The following is a 21032-nucleotide window of genomic DNA, read 5'->3' as shown; positions in this document are numbered from 1 at the left end:
GGTCAAGTCACTTAACCTCTGTTACACATATAAATATGTATTCCTTCTAGAAACAGAAATATAAGAATGAATGAATGAATGATCTCAAAGTCTACTTCTGAAAGTTTTCCAATCCTTGCATCTTGAGACCACAGCTCCTTCCTCTGATAACCACCTCCACCTCAGTCTTGTGCACATAGTAGGTACTCAATAAAAGTACATTAGCTATTTTAATCTTGTCTGGTTCCCCAAAAACCTCTTTCAAAATCAGCAAAACTGTGAAGTCAAATGTGCTAATATAGTACTGTGAAGACCACGTATTTTAAAATCAGCTGGAGTCAGGAATTCAGGTTAGGGGAAAATCGTCAGTCTTTATTTTCAGTGAAGAAAGATCGGAAGTGGAAGAGAATGGGCAATAGCAATGTGTGTAGCTGAGTCAAGAAGCTAGCTAGACCAGAAGCCACACGACTAGCAGCTGGGAGTATGGAACCCAGGCCCAATCTCTCCCCGCTTCTCTTCCTGTCTCTCTCCCTGCTTCCACCCACCAAAATCGTCATTTCCTATACAACACATCAGGACTTGGCACAGAGAGTGGGCAGGAACCATTCTTTATCCAACCATGTATACTAATAGAGGGCATTAAGAGTAGAGAGCTCAAACATGGAAGGGAAGGAATAATTATAATGACTGATCATAAGATCAAAACTGGGAAAGCAAGGAAATTAGATCAGGGCATTTGATGAATTAGAACAACAGAGACGGAAGATACAGAATGACAACTAAAGCAGGGTATAGTCCAATTACTATTTAGCCTCACGTAGTTGGGACCTCAGTGCATCAACTCAAACCTCAGCCCATTACATAGTACCTTATCAGATTTCCATCCAAAATCACAAATCTGAGAATGGAGTAGGCAATAAGCCCTGGATGAATGGACAGATGGGAAAGTGCCATATTTTTAGGAAGGACGTATGAGGGGTCAAATGAAGTCTTGGAGAAGACTTAGAAAGGGGTCAAAATAAGTATCTTCAAACATCTAAAGGACTTTCAAAATGGAAGAGTGATTAAATTTGATCTTCTTGGGTTCAGAGGGAAGAACTGAGGGAAATGGCTATATTGAAGAAGCAGGTTTAAACTCAAAAATTTCCTGAACAGTTCAAATCATCGAGAAAGGGAATGGGTTATCTTGGAGGCAGTAAGTTCTACCTTGAGCACCGGAGACTCTATCCATCTGCTGGAACTCCCCTTTGTCTTCAGGTCAAAGTGGGGGACCAGTACTTAGTTTCTAGTTCCCACATTGACCATTCTAAGTGCTATAAGAGCAATCAAATGAGAACAAATTGAAGGCAGAGAGGGATTGAAAATGCTTTAAGTACCTGGAAGGGACTTTCGAGGTCATCAAATGCAACCAAGGCAGATCGAGTGTTGATCCTGAGCCATGAAGATGGGAGTTTAAATCTGGCCTCTGACTCTTACTAGCTCCCTGGTCCTTGGCCCAGCACTTAACTGCTGTCTGCCACAAGTGAAAAATGTATATAATAACATCACCTACCACCAGGGTAGTTATGAGGGTCAACTGAGATATCTGTAAAGTATTTAGCCCACAGGAGAAACTTAATAAATTCTTGTTCCTTTCCAACATATTCATTAAGCAAAAAAAAGAAACAGAGGTCCAGGGAAATGATGTGACTCCAGAACTCTGCCACAGAATGGCAAAGGCACCCTATCCTTGAATCCAGATCTTCTGATCTCCACTAAATCCATTGCTCTTTTCTTTGCTCTAAACTGGGATAATCCCTGCCTTTTTCCTTTTTTAAACGAAAAGAGGATTTAAATTTAGATAGATCTAGAGGTAAAAGAAAACCAAAACCAAAACACTTTATATATACATGTGCAGACATGCATATCACTTGTGCTAACGAGGGACAAAGAGCTAGATACATTTGCCCTAATTCTAGCTCTACAGGGAACCATCAACTGTAACCTGTCCAATAGGAAATGGTATCTCTTACTTTATCAGCCCCTTTGACCCTTGCATACAATGATGTTTAGTCAATAATGTATTCTGACTGAGTCATTGAACTTGACCTTTGACTCTGCTGTTGAATGTAGCCCTTAACTCTGGTTGCCATCTGTGCCCCAGGGCTTTCATAGTTTCCTTAGTTAAGCCCAGTTTCTGAGGTCCAGTCTATCCTGAACTGGGAGGGTCCAAAGAACTTGTCTGTGCTTTCTGATCAGATTACTGAGTATTGCTAGTCCTTTTCCTCATTGATACCTCCAGTCCAGTTTCAGTATATTTGCTAACTCTAGCCTAACATTCTTTCTAAATCCATATCTTTCTACTTGAATGTTTTTGCAAAATATTTTTGCAGTGACAAAGAAGTGCAAAGTAAGAGAGGGTACCCATCAACTGGGGAAATGTTTGCAAAATTGAGTAGAATTACTCAGTAATTTGTACAATAAGAATAACATTATAAACAACTTTGAAAGACTTAAAAACTCCAATTCCAAAAGACAGATGATGAAATGTTTCCTACCTGCTTTCAGAGGGGTGATGGATGCAGAATGAAGCTTTTATTTTTGGCTAACGTGGAATTTGTTTTGACTATGCATTTTTGTTACCAGAGTTTTTTTCATTTTTTTCAATGTATATGGGGCAAGGTAAGAGAAAAAGAATCTTCCTTTTTTTTTTTTTTCAATGTATGTGGGGAAAGGTAAGAGAAAAAGAAAAGAGAATACTGATAATTAAAATAATTACTTTTAAAAGAATGATGGACTTATCCTAAGGTAAATTGTTGACTTACTGTGTTGATTTTGGGGAGTTGTGGATAGAGGAGGACACTAAATCTAAAGGGCTCTTTAATGACTAAAAGAATAATGATGGGATTATAAATACTGGTAAAGATTACTTATGGTAAATGTAGAAAACCTTTTGCACCCTCCAAAGCATACTATAGCATTGTTTGGCTGGGGTTTCCTCTGGCCAAAAAACTTTCCTCTAATGGCCTGCAATGGTGTCTCAAATACCATTATTAGATGTTCATTCATTTGGGTTTCTAGAAACCCTCTGCTAAAACGCAAATACTCTAAGGAGGAATAAGCAACGCATCAAGCCATTATCAACCATTATGTACTACAGGCAAAATGTAGTAGTTTATCATTTAAGTGTTAGTGATCCAGAAGGGCCCTAAGAGAATAGGACATAGGATTCATAAATTTTAATAGGAAGAAAGGAAGAGGGAAAATGTAAAGACAATGAATGCTGCCTAGTTAAGACAGACTTTGATGGAACACCTCAGAAGGAATCAGAGGGAGAAATAAAGAATGAAGATGACATGGAATGGAGATTAGGGAGAGAGGTGCCAGAATGGGGAGTGGGACTCCCTGCTGGGGGGATAGCTGGGGCAACAGAGACATTTTTCTGACTTCATGATTTTGCCCAAGATCAGGAATAACCAAAAACCTATATCATCTTTATCATACTGAATTAAATTGTTTCCAAGTGCCCCCTGTTCTGCCCCTGCCCACTAGAGGTTTACATTCCAAAATTGGCAACAATCTTTGTAATAGCTAAAAGATCATGGATCTTCAACTAGACTATGGAATATAGTGGAAAATAAATCCTGAGCCTTCATAAAGGAGATCAGGGTTCTAATTCAAGTTTTACCTGTCTGATCTTAGGAAAATCAACCAAAAAACACTTGAAACTTCAATTTCCATAACTGTAAAATAAGAATTAGAATTGTAGATTTATGACTAGAAGAAACCTTAAAGGTCATTTGAGTCCAATTTCCTCATTTTACAGATTAGGAAACTGAGGCATGAAGCAGTTAAGTAACTTGTCCATAATCAATAAATGTTGGAGGCAGAATTTGCACCTGAATCTTTCTCACTCTGAATCCTTTGCCTTAATGGCTATATCAGTGCTTCTCTAATGTTTAGGATCCCTTTATATTATTAAAAAGTTAGGATTTTTTTTCCTTTATTATTTTAAGTTTAAAATAAGTTTAAAAACTTTAAAAAATTTTTGAGGACCCTGAAGAGATTTTGTTTAAATGGTTTATATTTATTGATGTTTACTACATAAGGAATTGAAATGGATAATTTTAAACATTGAGTTCATTTGAAAATAATGATAAACATAACACATTCACACTAAATATTGTCTTAAAAAAAATTAAGTGAGAAGAGTGACTTTGTTTTACACATTTTTTGCAAACCTTGTTAATGTCTCCTTTAATAGAAGATAGCTGGATTCTTATATCTGCTTCTGCTTCAATCTGCTGTTAGATATGTTTTGATTTAAATATAGGAAGAAAATCTGGCCTCACACAGATTTGTAGTTGGAAAAAGGAGACATATTTTAATAGGAAAATAGCGTCTTAGAATTATGAAAATAGTTTTGACCTCATAGTCAAGAAGTCTCAGGACCCTGTTTTGCACTGCACTTTTCCATGATGTCCCTGCCTCTCATGAAACTGCATTTTGAAAGTTTCCTAATTGAAGAAGTACTACCTCACCTAACTCGTTCATAGGGAGGTGGTCTATTGGAAAATCAGATGGGATGAACACAGACTTAATGCACATTGATTGGATGGGATGGATGGGTGGGTAGGTGGGTGGATGTAGGGACATAGCCAGCAGAGACAGAACTAGACAGGGACAAAATTATGGTAGAATGCACCTGCCAACTCCAAGGTACATTGTGTCCTAAATCTGCCTTCATGTCCTTCCTACAACTCCTATACAGGGTCTCAAGACAGAAAATTTACCTTTTACTAAGATCCCCCCAAAATTTGCATGAGTTCCATAATAAATGGAACTCTTTGTGGGCATAATCTGCCCAACCAATTTGAGCTACAGTGTCGACGACTTATAATAGCTTAATATTATTACTCTTCCTAGGTAATACTTGTTATTTTTTATTAAAACTTTTTATTTACAAAACACATGCATGGGTAATTTTTCAACATTGACCCTTACAAAACCTTTTGTTCCAAATTTTCCCCTTCTTCCCCTCACCCCCTCCCCTTGATGGCAGGTAGGTAACACTTTTTAATTGACCTTCAATGTCTTTTCCTTGAAAAGTTAGTTAAGGTGGGAATTTCAGGAATTATGGTAGACCAGATAAAAGAAATATCTAGAACAGAGGGGTTTTTTAAAACACTGAAAAAAGCAGTGTTTTAAAAATTGATTACTTTACCTTAAACAAAGATGCTTAAATCTAAAAAGATCTCAGCAGCTAAATAATCTGTCTGATACAGGTAATGCACCCGTTGGTTGGGTAACTTTCCAGTTTAGGGTGACAGCAGTGATCCAGCACCAGGGTAACTTATTGGCCATGTCCAGAACTACCTGTTCAGCTGCAGAGCAGTCTTCCTGGCCCAGTCCAGCAGTATCCCAGCCCAGTAAAGAGCCATTTCTGTAGTGGGGTAAACTGCTTGACCCAGCTCAGGAGCACCTTTGCCCAATGAGGAGCAAGGCTCAGTGGGGAACATAACCAGTAAAGACACCTTGCTTTTTGAAAAGCTACTACAGCTAAGCAGCTAAATAGGGAAAGAATGTATCCATCACCATCTCAACGTTCAACTGTGAACTTCTTGGGAATTCTTTATAGAAAGAAGTACATCAGAGCCTTACGGTTCTACAGTCAGTCAGTTGTCTCGGCTCTATGGGTTCCTTATATACATTCCCCAGTATCACTCTATTTTGAGTTGGTCATTATGCCATCCCCTCCCTGTCATAGGCTCTGTGTCTATCTGTGGGAAAGTAGACCCCATGTTTCCTGTGGAAACTGCTTAGTATTCTGTTCTTGCTCTACCATTTGAGTAGATGTCTTTGCTGAGAAGTGAGTCTTAAGACTCATTAAGAGGAAGCACCCTGGCTACAGCATTACCCCTAGCACCATGAGGATGGAGCACTGTGGGGGGACTAACCTGCCAGTGCCAGTGGGGACTGGGGGAATGAGCTCAGAAAGGAAAATCTGCCCAAAGCAGCATACTAGTGCAGCAATGAAGCTGGTCATCGCCCATGTCTTGCTTCCACTCTTTGACTGGCTCGTTTCTGGTTGTATAAGTCCTTGATTATATCATAAATGATAGATCGCTACTGTGCAACATGGCATTGCTAACGTGCCAGGCTCAGCTCCCAGTATTTAGATGTTCAGAATGAAGCTGCGTTATTTATTCCTATGACCTCTTTGGTGGCTTAACATCCCCTTGGAGAATTTCTGACAAATGAAGATGTAGCGTTTCTGGACCTCAGTTTCCTCACCTGTAAAATGAGGGGTTGAACTAGCTCTAACTCAGGGGTTTCATGGTCATATGCTTCTGGTGGGGAGATAAAATGCTCTTCACTTAGAAATTTGCTAAGAGCTATAGGTAAAGGCAGACTTCATCTCTTAGAAGAAATTTCCTAGTTAGAACTGAAATGCCCTGTTGTGTGATGTAATGAGCTCCCTATCACTGGAGGTATTCAAGCAGAGACAGAGGGACTTTCTGTAGAAAACTTTGTAGAAAGGAGTCACACCTTAGGAGAGTTGGACTAAATGAACTCTAAGGTCATTAGCCTTAGGTTGTTAGTATATCTAATCCAAGTCGATGGACAAACATTAGTCATCTACTAGGAGCCAGGCACGGTGCTGAGTGCTGATCCAAGGGGAAGAGGCTCATTCCTGGCATAAAAGCAGAGATTGTGTCTTGGGGAGGAAGGGGTTTGGGCCAGAAGCATTCTCCATGCATTCTGATGCTTAGGCTCTATGATGCTGTGTACTGAAACGGCTCATTCTAAGAATGTAATGAAGGCACCTTGAAAAAAACCTGCTTGAGGAAGGTCACTGTGTCACAAGTAGGAAACTGGGCCAATCTGTTAACCTGAGCCAGGTAGCTTAGGCCAAGGGGAGCCAAGCTTCTGGATGTAAATGAGCTTTTAATGCCCAGGCCAAGGAGACTGGCAGGCCTTGGTAACAGGAACGGGAAGCACCAGGATTGTGCTTGGCTCCAGGGAGGGAAGACTAGTGTGAAAACATCTGAATCAGGCAGGTTTAGATCAGGATGGAGAGCCATTTTCCTTCCATTAGCTGATGAAATGAAAAGGATGAAGGAAAATGAAAAGGATGGACAAGAACTCAAAGCAAGAATTTGCACCCAAGAGATTCTGGAAGTTCTCTAGTGTGAATTGAGCCAGGCCTTCCCAGAGTTCAGAAAAATACTTTTAATTCCTTGTATCTGCATAGAGTTTTTAACAGTTTACAAATCACTTTCACATGCCTTCTTATCTAATCATTATAGCTTCTTGAGGTATTATGGTATCAGAGAATGTTAGAAGAGGTTTAAAATCCCCTGCTCCTACTGCTAATTATTCTTATTCCTGTTTCACAGATGAGGCAGCTGGGACTTAGAGACCTAGTGATTCAGCAACAGCAAGATTGTGTGATGATCAACTATGATAGACTTGGCTGTTCTCAGCAGTTCAGTGATCCAAGTCAGTTCCAATAGGCTCTGGATGGAAAAGGCCACCTACATCCAGAGAGAGAGCTATGGAGACGGAATGCAGATCAAAGAATATTATTTCCACCTTTTTTTCTTTTTTGTGGTTTTTTCCTTTCTCATGGTTTTCCCCTTTTGTTCTGATTTTTCTTTCCCAATATGATTCACATGGAAATGTGTTTAAAATGAATGTAGAAGTATAACTTAGCTTCGGGGGGGAAGGGAGAGGAGGAAAAAAAATTGGAACTCAAAATCTCACCAAAAAAATTTGTCTTTACATGTAGGTGGGGAAATAATATACTATTAAAAAATGCCAGTGATCTGCTCAGGATCCTACAGCCCAGCGCCAAGGTCTCCAAGCCCAGTCATTTGCTTTTTCTATTCATAAGGGGAGAGAGGTAGGGCAGACTTGGGAACAATTTTGTCACTAGGGAACAGATGAAGCTGTTTCATTCTATTTGCAGTCGCCCCCCCCCCTCCCCTTTTGTTTGTTTTAATAAGCGCCTTTAAAAGTCATCGCCGCTCATGGGTGGTCGGTGTGCGGTCTCCCAAGGAAAAGTCTGTAGGCCTGGCAGATTTAGGAGGGAAGAAAATGAGCCCAGCTTCGGCAAGGAAGGGCCGCGACGGCAGACCCAGAAGCCTTTGCGGGTCAGGGACCCAGAAGCCCCCGCGGGGCTGTAGGGACAGGGGGCGGCCTGGCCCCGACGGTCCCAGAACCCTAACACCGCTGTCCCAGGGACGGGTGTCTAGCGCCAGGACCTCCCTCTGCTTTGTGGAGGAGGAAGCGGGCTTGGGGAGGGCTCTGTGGGTCTCGGGCTCTCGGTTCACAGAGCATAGGGCTGGAGATGACCCTCCCGGCCCCGTCCCAGGACAGCCGATCCCACGCAGGCTCCGCTCCTGTCCCTGAGGCACGGAGAGGGTCCCGGCCGGGAGCTCCCTACTGTGGCAGCCCGCCCCCCCTGCCCCGGACCCCTGGGCTCCCCCGGAGCAGAGCCCCGCCCCATCTCGGGGCCCCCCCAAGGGGCGGGCAAGCCCTCGGCGCGAGCCCCACCGGCCAGGCCCGGAGGGGTGAGGGGCCCAGCGGGGGCAGAGCCCGGGCCCAAGGCCTCCCCCCAGGGTGGGCTCGGAGGGAAGCGAGCGGCCGCGGTGGGGGCGGGGGAAAGGTCCGCGTGCCAGATTGTCTGCCAAGGGGCACTGGGGGGGGCGGGGGCGGGCGCGCATCAGACTGCAGGTGGGCAGGGCTCGGCGAGGGCAGCGCCCCCCGCAGGAAGGGAGTGCATTGTGAGGGAGGAGATGGGGGGCTCCCTCCGCCGCTCCCCGCTCGCCGCTCCCCGCTCCCCGCTCCGATCCCTAACTCGCCGCACGCTCCACGCTCTTTGCAGACGCTCCCTGCGCCTCCCCCGCTCCGGGGCTGCAGCGGCGCAGGCGCCCGGGCTGGCCGAGCCTGAGCCCGAGCACCAAGCCGGGGAGCGGGGCCAGGGCCGGAGCGCGGGGCTGGGAGTCCCGGGGCCAGAACCGGAGCAGCTCCGGGAGCAGGTGAGCCCCCTGGGCGGCCCGGCCCCTGCAGCCCCCCCCGCTTGGCATCCCCCACTCCCGGCTGGCGTCCTCCCTCCCCTCCCCCCGGCATCTCCCCCTCCCTTCCCGACCTGGCATCTCTCGCCCCCCCCTTCCCTCCCGGACCGGCATCGCCTTCCCTTCTGGCATCCCCCCTCCCCTCCCTGCCTGCATCCCCCCTCCCCTCCTCGCCTGGCATCTCATCTCCCCCTCCCCTGCAGGCTGGTATCTTCCCTCCTGGCACATACACTACCCTGGCATCTCCCCCATTCTCCCACCCCTGGATCATCCCTCCCGTTAGCCCCGATCCGTGGCATCCTCCTTGTCCTGGACGGGCATCCTCCTCCCGCCTGGCACACCCCTCCCCCACTTGACATCTCCCTCCCCCATCCTCCTCCTCTCTCTTGACAAGCCTCCTTTCCCTACTGAAAAATACCTTCTTCCTTTCACAGCTGGCGCACCGGCCCAGCCTGTTCTTTCTCCTCATCCTTGACCCTTCAAGCCCTTTCTCACCTTTTCCATTTCCAATCTCTTCACTCCTAATACATCCCCCCTCAGCGCTCTAGCGTCTTAACATTGACTAGTCATTCTTTCCTTTCTGTTCCCTCCCTCTTTTTTCTCTCTTCTCTCGTTTTCTCTCTCATCTTTTCTCTCTTTCTTTTCTCTCACGCACACCTTTCCCATCCACAGGTACTCTGGCCCTAGTAACACCCTTGTTACTCCCCGCTTGCCTTCCCCATCTGTCCTGACTACTCCATGGTGTAGCATCCCCCCATCCCCGCCTCCAGCAGGGCCTTCTCTGCCTAACCCCTCTCTACAGCATCCTGGCCTCCATACGCAGCCCTGAAGATTAGCTTAGGACTCCGGGACTAAGCCTGTTGGACTATTGAGAATTCTAGTTAAAAAAACATAGTTTGTTAGAATTTAGAAACTAAAAGGTATCCTAGGAATAGTTTAGTTCAACCCCTTCGTGTTAGAGGCAAGGAACCAAAGCCAAATTACTTATCCAGTGTCATGCAGGTCTTTACAGTTAAAATTTGATCCCAGGTCCCCTTTCCCATATTGTTTATCTTCCATCAGGGCAAGGCTCACTCCTGGAGATGCCAGCTTTTCTTGTCACCAGATGTGATAAAGCTGAGATGCAAGGTGGGGAAGGGAGGGGGAGAGGGAGAAGTAGCATTTAACCTGTCCAGGTGTGACCAGGAAGATCAGGGAGATCTCTCCGAAAAGAGCCCAGCTGGAAGCGAGGCCCAACTTTGTGTTTATATAGACAGTGAGGCTTAACAGGGGACTTCAAGATGGGGAAGCTGGCATCTTAGCAGCATGTGCCCAGCTCTCCCCTCCAGCCTATCCCTCCTCCTGTGCCTACCTGGACAGCCTAGGCTTAGATTTGCAGGTTCCCCCCCCCCCAACCTGGCCCCAGCAGCTCCCCCTGCACCGGCTGTGCCCCGCCCCCACTTTGCACTGCCTCTGTCTCCATCCTTCCTGCACTGGCCCTGCCTCTGCCTCTTGCTCCCTCCCCCTCTCCCCCTGCTCCAAGTCCCTCCTGCACTGCCTCTGTTCCCATCCTCCCTGCATTGGCTCTTTCCCCCCTTCCACTTCCTTTCCTGGCTCGCCCCCCTCCCCCTCCACACTGCTGTGCCTTTGTCCATCTCTTAATCTGCCCGTCTCCAGTTGTGCACCTCCTGCCCCCCCCCAACCCTGCCCGGCCTCTGGCCCTGCCCCTCGATGGCCTCCCTGGAATTGGCTCCCTGTCTGCCCCAGGCTTTCCTGCCTTGGGCTGGCCCCCCTCTGCCTTACCTGCCCCCTGTACCTTAGCTGCTCCCCGGACTCTCCCTCTTCTTGCCCAGGGCCCACTTCTACATCCCTCCTCTCTCCTTAGGGCACCTCTTGCCCCACTCCCCTTCACATCCTTCCTCCAGATGGGTGGTGCTTTTCTCCCCCTGCCTTCCCCGGCTGCCCCTCACCTCCTGATCTGCCTCTGCCCCCCAAATTGGGTCAGCTTCTGCCTCCATCTCTCCCACTCTTCTGCTTCTGCCCTAATGACCCTCCTCTTACCCATTGTGTGAGTACGGCCTCCAAGTAACCTGTAGAGCCCACCCCATGGGCTTGGGGTGATGCTCAAGTGAATTCCCCAACACAATGGGCTTTGCAGATTTTAAATCTCCCTGCATGTAGGTTTATGAGATCAGTTATTAACATGATCATGCTTCATTATCATTCCCACCCTGCCTCTGTCTGACAATGGAGCCTCACATGATCGCTCAGCCAGGGAAGGCCCCAGTGCCCACTTCAGCCCTGCGTTTGCCCTGCCAGGACTTAAGCTAGTATCGGCTTTGGAAACTTGGGCTTCCTAGCTATTGTGCCAGCTGGTGACCTTTTATTATGATTCCCCATCTCTGGGTGCTTCCAGCGGGCGGCTGCCTCCCACTTTGACACTGCCCCCTTTATGCTCAGGGGCCATTCCTTCTCTCTGGCTGGCCCATTCCCTCCATATTCTCTTCCCTCCTCCGAATCCTATTCCTCATTCTCTCTTCTTCCCACCCCCCTTCTCCATTCATTGACTTTAGCTATGTTTCAGCCTACGCTAAGGGAAACAACTGTGGTTTGGTTTAAAAAAAAAAAAAAAAAAAAAAAAAGAACTCTGCATTTGGAATTCAGGATTAGGCTCCCGGCTAGAAGGCCTAGGTTCTCAGGTCTCCCCTACCTGTTGTGTGACCTCAAACAAGGTGTCCGACCTCTCCGAGCCTCAGTTTCCTCCTCTGTAAAGGTGGGACACAATGCCTGGACTAGCTTCCTCACAGGGTTTCTGGACAAGATAACATACATGTGGGTCACATACATATACACACGTGGGTGTATTTCTGTGTTCTGTATCTCCCATCTTTGTAAATCTCAGAAGGCTTCCTTCTTCTCCGCTGGCCATCACCAGGGCACAAGCCAGTTTCTACCTCTCCCTCTGTTCCTTCCCGGTGATCCTAAGTGTCGGTGATGAGCTGGGGGAAGGGAGTCTTAGCCCTTGCCACCTTCCCATCCTATTCTTTCAGATTTTCCTCAGAATGGCCCCTGGTGCTGGAGGAGTGGAGCCCTCAGGAACAGGGCGCCAAGGGGGCACTGGATGACTCCCCCACCAAGGGACTCAGCCATCTATGACTCCAGGCCTTCAGCACCTGCCCACCGTGGTACAGGTAGGTCCCTCTGCCTGCCCGCCCTCCTGCCCTCAGCCTCCCGTGCTTGCCCTGACCACTCTGGGCTCAGGGCTCCCACTGCTTGCCTTCTGTAACCGGACCGACATTGTTGCTCAGCGCCTAGGGACCATTCACAGTGTGTCTGTTTCTCTGTGGCCCCCCCCTATCTTTTCTGTTCTTTCTAACAAGGCAAAGCCATCCCAGCCTGGCTCTCCACAACTGACTTCTATAACTAGGTTCCCTCGTTCCCCTATCCTACCTGAACAAAGGAGAGGAGTTTGGGCATCAGGTTTTCTGCTGTTCTAATGTTTAAATATTGGGGGATCCTGCCATGTTTTAGACCAGTGTATGCACAAACACATTTTCTTCACACCTATCCTTCTCCTTTGCACTCCCCCTTTGCTACCCCCAGGACACATCCCCATTGCCCTGTACCAAGACACATTTTCTCTATTTGCAGGCAGACAAAAGCAGCCCTCCCTTCCCCTGCAGAGAAAACCAGATCACCTGTACTTGTACACAGAGCCCTCCATATACCTGCTTGGTCTCCAACCAAACACACCCGTGATCTTCCTGCACATTTGCTCTCCTTCCCCATACATCTATCCCTCACATATAGGTTTGCTTTATATGTGTACAGATCTTTTCTCTGAAACTAGAGAGTGTTCCCACACTCTCCCAACAGACACTTACACAAATACTCCTCATGCCCAAAACGTCTTTGTGTGATCCAGGAAGGGGGAGGGCTTGTGGGGAAGCACAGTAGCTAGGAAGGAGTATGGAAGGAAGTAATTTTGAAATTTCAGTATATCGAAGGGAGCCTCCTACAGTATTTTCTTTCTCATTAAGGTAAATTCTCCCATGAAAGTCTCTAAAGAGTTGCTGTGGTAACCAAAAAATACACTCCAAGCCCATAAGGACTAGATTTTTAGGATGCTCAGAGTCCTTCCTGACTGCGGGCTCACTCATCCCTGTACTCAAGAAAAAGAATGGATGTTCCCCATTTACTCCCCCATTATACAGAAGATACAGAATGATAAATGGAGCTCCTTGTCCAGAGTCACACAGCATGATGGAGGCAGGGGATGTCTTCCCTCTTCACTTCCACCCTTTAGAACTAGACTGATCCCAGGTGTCCTAGATCACTGTTGGTTTTGCCAGATCAGATGTGCTACTTCCCTCACCCTTGGCCCAAAGTATTGACCAGACTGTATGGTTTCTCTCTCAGGATCAATCAACAAGTATGTTTTGAGCCCCACTGTGTACATGACATTGTGCTGAGAGATATCAGGAATACAAAAAAATGCATAAAGCATGGTCCCTGCCAGAATTTAGACAAAGTATTTCCATGCCCTGGGAAAGATTTGAAAATGATCAACCCTTTCTCCCTTGCAGAAGTATTTGGAAATAGTCAGCCCCTATCAAAGGTGTTAAACCTTAATTTTATCATGGTAAATCCCCATGTGCTCCAAAAAGTAGCATTTTCTGGCATTAAAAATATACAAGTTTCTAAAAATGGGCCCACTTTGTCAACTCTGGGTTTTAGCTCTGGTGCTTTTCCTTCAGAAGTTCATGGTCTAGATCTAGCTGGGGCCTTCAAAGGTGTCCACTTGAAAAGGTAATTAACAATTCTAGGCCATATATGAGCATTCACAAATAAGTCTGCCTGAAATCTGAGGAAAGAGACATGAGTTCCTCTTGGGGCTACTCTTCTCCAAAAAGGTGGGCTCAGGGCTCAGGAGGTGGAGTTTTAGGGACCTATGGATGTACAGAAGGGCTTACATCCCTCCCACATAGGCAACTTCTTTCTTCCTACTGGGGAGAGAAGAAGGTGGGGGGCATGAAGTGTGTCTCAGAGAGCCTCCTACCCCACACTTTGCCAAGGGAGTGGGCAGTCTACAAATGTCTGCTTCCAGGCCTACTGCAGAATTCTAGGGATTAGACCAGCATGGGGTAATGACCAGGCTGATCTGTCACCATGGAAACAATGAAATACAGGTTGTGCCCAGCTCCAGTGACTTGCAAAATCAGACTGTCCTCGAGCCATATAATAGGCAGAAGGGCAAAGCCCCCCTCGTGGTAGGCAGTCCATATAGGATTCATGATTTTAGGGGTCTAGGAAGGGCTCCTTCCCCCAGAGCCATATCTGAGAGCCCAAATTCTATCATTAGAGATCCATTTCTTTGTATTAAAATTTTGCTTCTCCTGGAACCTTCCCCTTTTCTGTACTTCTTTTTAATTTAGGAAATTTGGAGGAAGAGATAACACATTTATTCGATTTAACTTTGTCTATCAGTGGCTGTCCTCCCTGGTGAGAGGCAAGGACCCCCTATCAGGCAGGCAGTATGATAACTGAGGCTCTGGGTGCTTGGGTGGGGGAAAGGGGAGAGGAGAATTATTGGGAAAAGAGGTAAGTACACAAAAAAAAGGGTTTTATGGGTTCACTGAAGGCAAATTTTGGGAGTGCTCCAGGGAGAGAACCTTTCCTGGGAGTGAAGAGGAGTGAACATGTCAGGAAGCATCCCTAGTGATCCCTTGTCAGGTCCAACCTGGGGGGAAGAGGCCTGGATTCTTGAGCATCAGGGTTACAATAAGCCCTCAAAAACGTCCTCTACTCATTCCAGGATCTTTGAGGGAAGGGAGGCCACTTTTAATTCAAGGAACATCAAACCCAGTGATCCTGGCAGAAGGGGAGATGTGCTGCGTGATGTCTTGAGTGTTTTATTTTGGGGCTACATTAGCATAAAATTGGCTTCCATTTAACCCAAGTAGGTTATCGGGCTGGGGTGGGGTTTTTTTTAAACATTGTTTTGGCAGAGAGAGAACAGGCTCAGTCGCTGGGATGCTGACAAGCCCCCCCCCTGCCCCCCTCGTCTAGACTGCGCTTAGGGTTGGGGAAGTGAAGGATGGCACTTGGCATCTGGCACCCATCTTTCCACCGAGTGTGCGGGTGTGATTGTAAGTGAGTGCTCATTAGCCAGCGCTAAGTGGCAGAGTTAATGAATTTGGAGGTGTCACCAGGAGAAGCTGAGCTCCTGCATCTCGGAGGCCAGGACAGGCAATCGCTGCCCTGAGTGGGTAATGATTGCCGGCCTCGCGGGAATATCGGATCACCTGCTGGGGTCAGCCCCGTGGTACCCTGCAGCTCGGGGATTTTTTTTTTTTAGCTTCTAAAAAACCTGAGGGGCCTGCTGGGAGAAGCGTCATTCACACCTCCCTATGTCACCCTTAAATTTTTAGGGAGATGCTCCAAACTTCCCTGGCTTCCATTAGGAACCACCAGGTATCTGTCAGCAGATTTCTTTTGAAGCTATTTGAGTCAAAAAAAAAAAAAAAACGTCTTACTGTAAATTATTTTGTGAGGACTTCCTGAAAATGTGCTGTTTTCTAAGAAACCTGAAATTTTAACCAATCAACAAAGCATTTGTTTGGTTGGGTTTTTTGGAGAGGCAATTGGAATCATACAGCTAGGAAGTGAGTGCCATCTAACTACCTTCCACAAAGCATTTGTTGAACACTCACTGTGTGCCGAGCATCTGCTGTTAGCACTAGGGATATAAAGAAAGGCAACAATAATACCTGCTCTCAAGGAGGTGGCATTCTGATACTTATCTTAAGGAAATCTTGGAACTTCAAAAAAAAGGAACATTCCTATTCTGGGATTGGGGAAGAAGGCCGTTCGTTCCCCTTTCCCTCTCCTTTTTTGTTTTTATGAGTTTAGATCACCCCCCCCCCCACCAATTAGCCCCCTCTTTCTAGACTGAAAACTAGAAATCCCATTTTGTGGTGGGGTTGAGGATGGTGTCTTTCCCCCTCCTCCTACCCAGTGCCATCCTCTTGGCACTCCACTCTGTCCCTAGCACCCTTCTGTCCTTCTGAGGGGCCTATAGCATAATAGTTGTGAACCTGCCTGCCTGGGCCCTCATCAGGGAAAGGAGAATGTGGTAGACAGGTTGCTAAGCCCCTCGGCTCTGTAGATGCTCTGAATCTGTCTGGCCTGGGCCAGAGCAACACATTAGACTAATGACTCTAGGGAGCAATCACGGGTGAGTGCCAAGACTCTTTCTGGGTTGGAGCTGATGGCCCAGAGCCCATTGTCCTATTAGAGCCTTTTCCCTTGTGCTGCGTCATGGCTGGTGTCAGTCTGGTGTGCGCAGGGCAGGAGAGGGGAAAGGGAGGAGGATGAGGATCACGAGGGCCTAAAGGCCACGGACTGTCTGGTGGTCAGCAGGGAACAGATTGGAAATCCACTCACTCGATTTTCATCCCATGTAACTTGGACAAATCATTTAAATTCCCTGACCCTTTCTTTAATTTCTGCCAAATGGGGTTGTATTGGTTTACCCCTATAACTGAAACTCAGCCTTCTTGTTCCTGGCCTTCCTTCCTATCAACAAAAAAATAGTAATATTCTGAGGGCAGAAGTCTCTGGTCAAAAGTCATTACCTAACCCCTGCTTGTTCAGTTATTTCAGTCTTGTCTGGTTCTTTGAGATCCCATTTGAGGTTTTCTTGGCCAAAGACACTAAAGTAGATTGCCATTTCCTTTTCCAGCTCGTTTTACAGACCAGGAAACTGAGGCAAACAGCATGAAGTGACATGTCCAGGGTCACACATGTCTGAGACTGGATTGAACTTGGGTTTTCCTGATTCCAGGCCTGGGGCTCTAAGCCTCCTAAACTGCCCTGCAGCCCTCCCTGAGCTGGCTTGCTGTCCAGAGTTTCTGTGGGCCTAGAGGAGCAACATTCTGTCAGCTCCCTTTATAACCTCACAAGGATACCTTCTCTTTAGAACACACCCCACCTGAGACATGGGCCATCTACATCAGCACAGGGATCCATTCTTCAATTCCAATTCTTTCAGCCAATCACCAAGGCTCCTTATGACAAGCTGGTGCCAGATTCCTTACCTGAGTAAAAGAACTGCCTCCATCTCACCCAAAATGGAAAAAGGAAGTAAAACAAATAGAACAGGTTCCTCTCACTTCCAAAAGTCAGAATATTTTCATTTGTCATATAATTTATCGCCAAAATTCTCAGGGGAATAGGCTACAGGTGACATTTACCTTTAATATACTAGCTTATGCTTTTATATTGCATCTCTCATGTTCTCAGAGTCCCACCTTGACCTCTGTCCCTAGCACAAGCTTTATGTTTCAAGCCTTTTTTTCACTCCCATAAAATTGTATTTGACGTGTGTCCCATCTCATAAGAGTTCAAATCTATTTATTATCAATAGTTAGTTTATTTTTTCCAAATACATATATAGTTTTCATCATTCATTTTTGTAAGACTTTTTATAAGATACATTTTCCCTCCTCTCTTCCTTACCTTCCCCCCTCCACAAGACAGCAAGCAATCTGATCTAGATTAAGTATGTGCAATTCTTTTAAACCTATTTCTAGATTTGTCATGTTGGGCAAGAAAATCAGATAAAAAGGGGGAAAAAACACAAGAAAGAAACAAAATGTGAAATTACCATTATGCTTTGATCCATATTCAGTCAGGCAAGTCACTTAATATTTTTGCCTCAGTTTCCTCAGCAGCAAAATGGGGACAAAACCTGTCTGATAGGCATTGTGGGGATCAAATGAGATAATGTTTGTAAAAAGTCCTTAGCACCATATCTAATATGGAGAAAGCACTAGATAAATGCTTACAGTCTTCCCCCTTGCCTTGAGCTAATCTGATTAACTAATCCCTTTTATAGCATCCCGCACTCCACCCCAGGTGTCAAGTTTATATTTTAAGAGGGCTTTCAGAAACTTCAGCATCAGAAGTGGCCATTGCTAAGGATTTTAGACTGGAGGAAGCCTGTAAGAAGGAGGCCAGGGGACCCTTGTGACCTTCCAGACAAGCCCTGCAGGGGCTCACCTGCCCTGTAGAGAGAGAGACCCATCCCCAAACATCCCATCTCTAGTTTTTGCGTTTTCTTTCTTAGGAATATTCCCCGCCTGAGAAGCTTTTCACAACTGGGATCCCTTGCCACGGACTCCTGCTTGGGGAGGAACATAGCTGGACTGGCTTGGAGTTCCATCTCCAGATTGTACCCAGTCCTGCTACTGGCTCCTTATTTTACATGGTCTAATTTGTGGTCTTTTGTCCCAGAATGAAGCTCCTGAGTGGCCCAAAGATCCATTGTTCCTTCCTATCAAGGCTGGGAAAATACTTACTAGATGCAAACTTAGGTACCATACAAAGAAAAAATTCCTTAAATACTTTTGAGGAAAAAAATTCTAATAACTAGAGTTGTCTAGAAGTGAAAGGGGCAGTCTCTGGAATGGTGAGTTTCTCCTCCCCAGAAGGCTTCGGGTGGCGGCTGGATGCCTGAGATGGTACCAGCATGGTTGCACTTGCACTGACATTTAAGTACTGTATGATGGAGGTGTGACCTTGGGCAACTTATGAGGCCTCAGCTTCCCCATCTGTAAAATGGGAAGGGGGAAAGGTTTTATCTACAGGGCCTCTGTGTTCCCTTGCAGCTCCAGATCTATGACATTATGGGTATTTGTACTGAGGGAGGGGTTCCTGAAAGATATGGGTAAGTCTTTGAGATCCTGTAATTTTTATAATTAGCTGAGAAACATGAAATAATGACAGTCCTAAAGCAGGAGATCTGGGAGAACCCTATAACCTGTGCATTGAGCAAAAGGAAAAACAACATGGTTTTGGAAATCCAAGGTCACTGTGAGAGAGAAGCGAAGCCTTCCAGAATTTCAGCAGGACCGCAGGTCTGTCCCCGTCCCAGAAGCCTTGCTCATCTCAGGCTCCCCACGTTGCCCACAAACACAGCTTTCATCTCCACAATTTCACTTTTTCCTTTCTTCTGCACATCCCAGACCATAGATCTGTGCCCCAATCAGTATTTATTGAGCACCTTCTGGGTATAAGGCAATGGAAAAGGAGTATAGAGTAGCAGAAACAGTACCTTGTTTGGAATCAGAGGAACTGTGTTCTGGTAAAGCTCCCAGTGCTTGTGAGTGGGACCTAAGGCAAACCCTCAATTTCTTCATCTCTAAAAGGATTTGTTCAGATAAGGAAATTAAGATGATCTTTAAAGTCCATGCTTGATCTGAATCCTATAATCCCAGCTAAAAGCCTCTTGAAAATGAGCTTCAGAACCGGATTGGGAGGTTCCTTCCTTCCCTCTCTTCCTCTTCCTCTTCTCTGTCTCCGTCTTTTTATCTTTTTCTTTTTTCTCTTTCTCTCCCCCACCCCCTTTTCTCCTCTTTCTCTTCCCTCCTTCCCTCCCTCTCTCCCCCTTCCCCTCTTCTTTTCCTTTCTTTTTCTCTCCTTTCTTCCCCCTTTCTCCTTCCTACTTTCTTCCTCCCCTCTTTTTTTCTCTCTCTCTTTCCTCTCTCCCTCTCTCCTCCTTCCCCTCCACCTTTTTCTCCTCTTTCTGTTCCCTCCTTCCCTCCCTCTGTCCCTCTCCCCCTTTTCATCTCTCTCTTCTCCCCCTCTGTTCCCCTCCCCCTTTTCTTTTCCTCTCTTTTTTCTCCTTTCTTTCCCCTTTCTCCCCCCTCCTTTCTTCCTCCCTCCTCCTTTCTTCCTCCCTCCTCTTTTCTTCCTCCCCTCTTTTTCTCTCTCTCTTCCCTCTTTCCCCCTTCTCCTTTCCTCTTTTCCCTTCTCCCACCTAATCCCGTGTCAAAATAAGTAAGTCCTGCTGTGGGAGTTCAGAAGGGAGGTTTTCTAGAAATGAGGCTCCAGGTGGTTTTGAAGGATGGGTCAGGGCTGCAAGATGGAGAAGAGTTTCTGGCCGTGGAGCTGGGGGGAGCAGGCAGGAGGCAGAAGCAGCCATCCCATGCTTGGGGAGCCGGACTGGCCAAGGTAGAAGGTAGGGGCCTGGGCCCTTGCCATGGCTGCCTCTCAGTTCCAGTTGCATTGGTAACCTCTTCCTGATTTACAGCCCTCACGGGTCCCTTTGGTCCATTACTGCTGGATTAGCTGGTAGTTCCCATGTTCCTGCCCCAGTCCCCTAGGGGCCTTAGCGGATGTCTCTTGGACAGTCTTATTTCATGACATCCCGTCTGTAGCTTTAGCTTCTTGATCTGCCCCTGAAGTCTGCCCCTGCCCTCCGGCTCATTCCCAGCACTCCAGCCCAGCTGAGAGGTTGGCCCCCCCGGGCTGTTCTGGACCCCTTGGAATTACCCAGTGGCCTTGTCAGTAAGGTTCTTCCCCTTCTGCTGTGCGGCTGTGCACAGCAAGATCACGAGAGAGTGATGGGTGGCCTGGGAATGTCCTCAGAGAGTGGGAAGCCCCTTATCCTTTCTCCAAATTAAGAAAATCCCTGCCTCTGGGTGTATACTGGCAGTGATGTTGTGGGTCAATTCTAGAGCCTCAGTGTCCCGGGCTACTTTCTAAGACAACAAATTGCAGAAAAAGTGCCAACCTGCCTTTGCAGAAGTTATTTCTCACCAAGAGTTCCCTATGCTCCTGATGGAATCATAGTTTAAAAAAAACAAACTTCATATAAAGAATAGGAAACAAATATAGGCAGGGAGGATGATGTAGATCTACTTTTTGCAGATGAGGTGATCATAGATGAAGAAGGGAGTCATTTAGAGCTGGCAGGAGACTCTAGAGATTAACCAACCCCCGAATTTTAGTGGAGCAAAGTGACTTCCCCAAGATCACGCAGCTGTGTTGGAAATGCGGCACTCACTAGCTCTGGGCAAATCACTCCATCTTTCTATTTCTGATGGTTTCCTCATCTGTAAAATGGGTATAAAAGTTGTTTTGAAAATCATATGAGAAAGCATGTCTATGTACAAAGTTTTGCAAAACCTTAAAGTGCTCTATAAATACCAGCTGTTCTTATTACTCTTA

At 46.5% G+C, this 21032-nt stretch overlaps 1 protein-coding gene and 1 long non-coding RNA gene across 3 annotated transcripts in view; both read left to right on the top strand.

Moving 5' to 3' along the window:
• The window catches only part of LOC116419422, a 50764-nt gene extending 42952 nt beyond the window's left edge, over positions 1 to 7812 (top strand). For both annotated transcript variants that reach the window (XR_004229733.1, XR_004229732.1), the window contains exon 3: positions 7359 to 7812. This is a non-coding gene — a long non-coding RNA (uncharacterized LOC116419422). The remainder of the gene's footprint in view (positions 1 to 7358) is intronic.
• Positions 7813 to 8900: 1088 nt separating this feature from the next.
• Positions 8901 to 21032, top strand: part of SMARCD3 (SWI/SNF related, matrix associated, actin dependent regulator of chromatin, subfamily d, member 3) — a 42709-nt gene continuing 30577 nt past the window's right edge. The window contains exons 1-2 of the mRNA XM_031939453.1: positions 8901 to 9002; positions 12068 to 12208. Of these exons, the coding sequence (XP_031795313.1) occupies positions 12170 to 12208 (39 nt within the window). The 5' untranslated portion in view covers positions 8901 to 9002; positions 12068 to 12169. The remainder of the gene's footprint in view (positions 9003 to 12067; positions 12209 to 21032) is intronic.

The sequence above is a fragment of the Sarcophilus harrisii genome, chromosome 5 (assembly GCF_902635505.1).
Source record: "Sarcophilus harrisii chromosome 5, mSarHar1.11, whole genome shotgun sequence".
Classification (NCBI taxonomy): domain Eukaryota; kingdom Metazoa; phylum Chordata; class Mammalia; order Dasyuromorphia; family Dasyuridae; genus Sarcophilus; species Sarcophilus harrisii.
The sequence above is the reverse complement of the archived record's forward strand: the minus strand, read 5'-3'. Positions and strand labels throughout refer to the sequence as shown.